Raw genomic sequence first — 3,121 nt, 5'->3', positions numbered from 1 at the left:
TTGTCATACCAACTTCTTATAAATAATTATGTATATACTATAAGTTTTAAATAGATAATAATTCCTCTTCTTAATAATGTAAATTATCAAAAGTGTTACAGACATGTCTTTGGATAATATGTTTTGCTCTCGATGTAGAGAAGGTTTTGTACCTCATGAAAAGATTGTTAATTCAAATGGAGAATTATGGCATCCTCAATGTTTTGTGTAAGAATATAGAATTATTATTAGTATTTAGTATATACCTTAAACATTCAAATGTTGTTAATTATACATTGTTTTAATAAATAGTAATCTATGGTGTCTAAAATTTAAATATTAGGATTTATCTTCATTATCTTTAATTATAAAAAATTGTAATAACATATTTTGTTAGATGTGCACAATGTTTTCGTCCATTCCCAGATGGAATATTTTATGAATTTGAAGGATATAAATATTGTGAACATGATTTTCATGTTTTATTTGCACCATGTTGTGAAAAATGTGGTAAGTTGTTTTTTAATTAATTAAATAAAGTATTTCAATGTTATGCATTACATTTTAAATATTAACATTTAAAAAAATTCTTTTTTCTTTTTTAGGAGAATTTGTTATTGGTCGTGTAATAAAAGCAATGAACGCCAATTGGCACCCAGGATGTTTCCGTTGTGAAGAGTGCAATGGTGAATTGGCTGATGCAGGGTTTATTAAATGCCAGGGTAGAGCTTTATGTCATACATGTAATGCACGTGTTAAGGCAGGAGCACTTGGAAAATATATTTGTCATCAATGCCAGTATGAACTTTTATTTTATTTATATAATCAACACATTCATTGCAATTACTATTGGTAACCAACACTGAGTCCTCTGTTTATGCCATAAACATGTTGGGATACAGAGTATTTCACCTAACTTTATCACCTGAAATATTTTGCTATAATTAAAATTTTATAAAAATGCTTTCTATTAAAATTGCATAGTCTCATGGAGGCCACTGTATAATAACAATAGTTTTATTCTGCTGGGAAAGGTTAATTAGATACAAAGGTCGACTTCATTTTTCAAAATGGAATTCTATATTTTTTTGTCGTATCTGATACCTACTTTAAAAACGAATTCAATGATCTACAATAATAAGTTATTCAAGTTCACTAAAGGTCGTACAAACAAAATTTTCTATTTAATTTTTGGTGCCACTGCAAAATAACGTTTTGCTTAATCTCCGACCTTTTACTTAATTTCAAAATTCAATGGTGATGTTTAAAATCTTGCTGCTGATTTCAATACATTTTAAATATCGCACAGTCATTGAACAGATAACGTGCTGAATTATTTCAGTAGACGACAGTCGCGTACACACTTTGTAATAATTCGTTTCTTCAGGTCCTATTGTGTTATAACGATTTTTGATACACTATGTCTTTCACTTCACCCTATATTGTTGAATTCATTTTTAAAATGGCTGAAGTACTGACAAAAAATGTAGAATTCTATTTAAAAAAACGAAGTTGACTTTTGTATCTTATTAACTCCTCTCAAGAATAAAACTATTATTACTATACAATGACCCTCATAAAACTAAGCAACTTTTGTAGAAAAAATTTTATGAAATTTTAAATACAGCAGAAACATTTTAGGTGATAAAATTAGGTGAAACACATCAACAGTAACAATTTGCAAGATTATGACTGTGTTTAATAATAATAAAAAAAGTATAAAAATATTAGGAAACAAATTAATATTTATACTTATTAAAATCTGAACAATGATTACATTGATATATTATGATATACCCTAATAATGCATAGCAGTTCAAATGACATAAATAGAAAGTCAACTAAAATATGCTTAACAGTGAATTTGTTAAATTTTAATATGATACTAGCAAGTTTTGACATAATTTTATATATTATTTAAATATGGCATAATATACCTATAATATTGTACTATTTTTAGTGGAGTAATTGATGACAAGCCTTTACGTTTTCGTGGCGAGCTCTATCATCCATACCATTTTAATTGTACTGCTTGTGGTATAGAACTTAATTCTGATGCTAGAGAAGTTAATTCTAGACCAGGATATGCTGCTAATGAAATGGTATTTATTTATGACTATAGTATTTTTATGTATTATTCTTTACAGTATATTGATAGCTCTTATTTTAATTATTAATATTTTTAGAATGAATTATATTGTTTGAGATGTCATGATAAAATGGGGATCCCAATTTGTGGTGCATGTCGGCGTCCAATAGAGGAACGCGTAGTAACTGCTTTAGGTAAACACTGGCATGTTGAACATTTTGTTTGCGCAAAATGTGAAAAACCATTTTTAGGTCACCGACATTATGAGAAAAAAGGTTTAGCTTATTGTGAAACACACTATCATCAACTTTTTGGAAATTTATGTTTTGTATGTAATCAAGTAATTGCTGGCGATGGTAAGAATATTATTGTATAATTACTTAAATTTCACTTTATTTATTTGATTTGAAAATATTAAAATAATATAATTTAAAAAAGTATAAAATAGTCAAGTATACTATATATTTCAAATTTTCCAGTTTTCACGGCTTTAAACAAAGCATGGTGTGTTCATCACTTTGCGTGTGCATTTTGTGATCAAAAGATGAATCAAAAAACTAAGTTTTTTGAATTTGATTTGAAACCAGCCTGTAAAAAATGCTATGACAAATTTCCACAGGAACTGAAAAAACGCATGCGTCGTATGTATGATTTAAATCCTAAAAGAATACCAGCTTAAAAATATAGACTAAGACAGCCTTCTAATGTATTATGCACCATCATAATTATGGCTTAATTATTAACATTGTTTTATATTAGGTGACTATATATTTACCTTTTATTTTAACCATTGATACCTATATACGTTAATATATTTGTATGAATATGAGGAACATTTATTGTATACACAAATCTTACAGTGCCTTGTTATATGCAAATTGAGTAATTACAGTTATATATAAGAATATATTTTGTATATTGAGGGAATACTTATAACATTACTATAAAAAATTAAACAACAAAATAAATTGTACATAATGAAACTATTAGAGACTTTTGTACAATAAATTTGGAAGAAAACTATTATTTTATCATATTTATAAAAAAAAGCTA

At 26.8% G+C, this 3,121-nt stretch overlaps 1 protein-coding gene across 2 annotated transcripts in view; it reads left to right on the top strand.

Annotated features, from left to right (window-relative positions):
• Positions 1-2,761, top strand: part of LOC108573563 (LIM and senescent cell antigen-like-containing domain protein 1) — a 4,187-nt gene extending 1,426 nt beyond the window's left edge. Inside the window, exons 2-7 of one of the 2 annotated variants that reach the window (XM_017936036.1) lie at positions 102-207; positions 377-489; positions 585-777; positions 1,940-2,081; positions 2,166-2,424; positions 2,548-2,761. In XM_017936036.1, the coding sequence (XP_017791525.1) occupies positions 104-207; positions 377-489; positions 585-777; positions 1,940-2,081; positions 2,166-2,424; positions 2,548-2,747 (1,011 nt within the window). In that variant the 5' untranslated portion in view covers positions 102-103 and the 3' untranslated portion in view covers positions 2,748-2,761. Of the gene's footprint in view, positions 1-93; positions 208-376; positions 490-584; positions 778-1,939; positions 2,082-2,165; positions 2,425-2,547 lie in introns of both variants that reach the window. The other variant, XM_017936029.1, reaches the window with a different exon arrangement.
• The last annotated feature ends 360 nt before the right edge of the window (positions 2,762-3,121 follow it).

The sequence above is a fragment of the Habropoda laboriosa genome, unplaced genomic scaffold (genome assembly GCF_001263275.1).
Source record: "Habropoda laboriosa isolate 0110345459 unplaced genomic scaffold, ASM126327v1 scaffold20, whole genome shotgun sequence".
Lineage (NCBI taxonomy): Eukaryota > Metazoa > Arthropoda > Insecta > Hymenoptera > Apidae > Habropoda > Habropoda laboriosa.
Note: the sequence above shows the minus strand (reverse complement) of the source record. Positions and strands in the feature narration are given on the sequence as shown.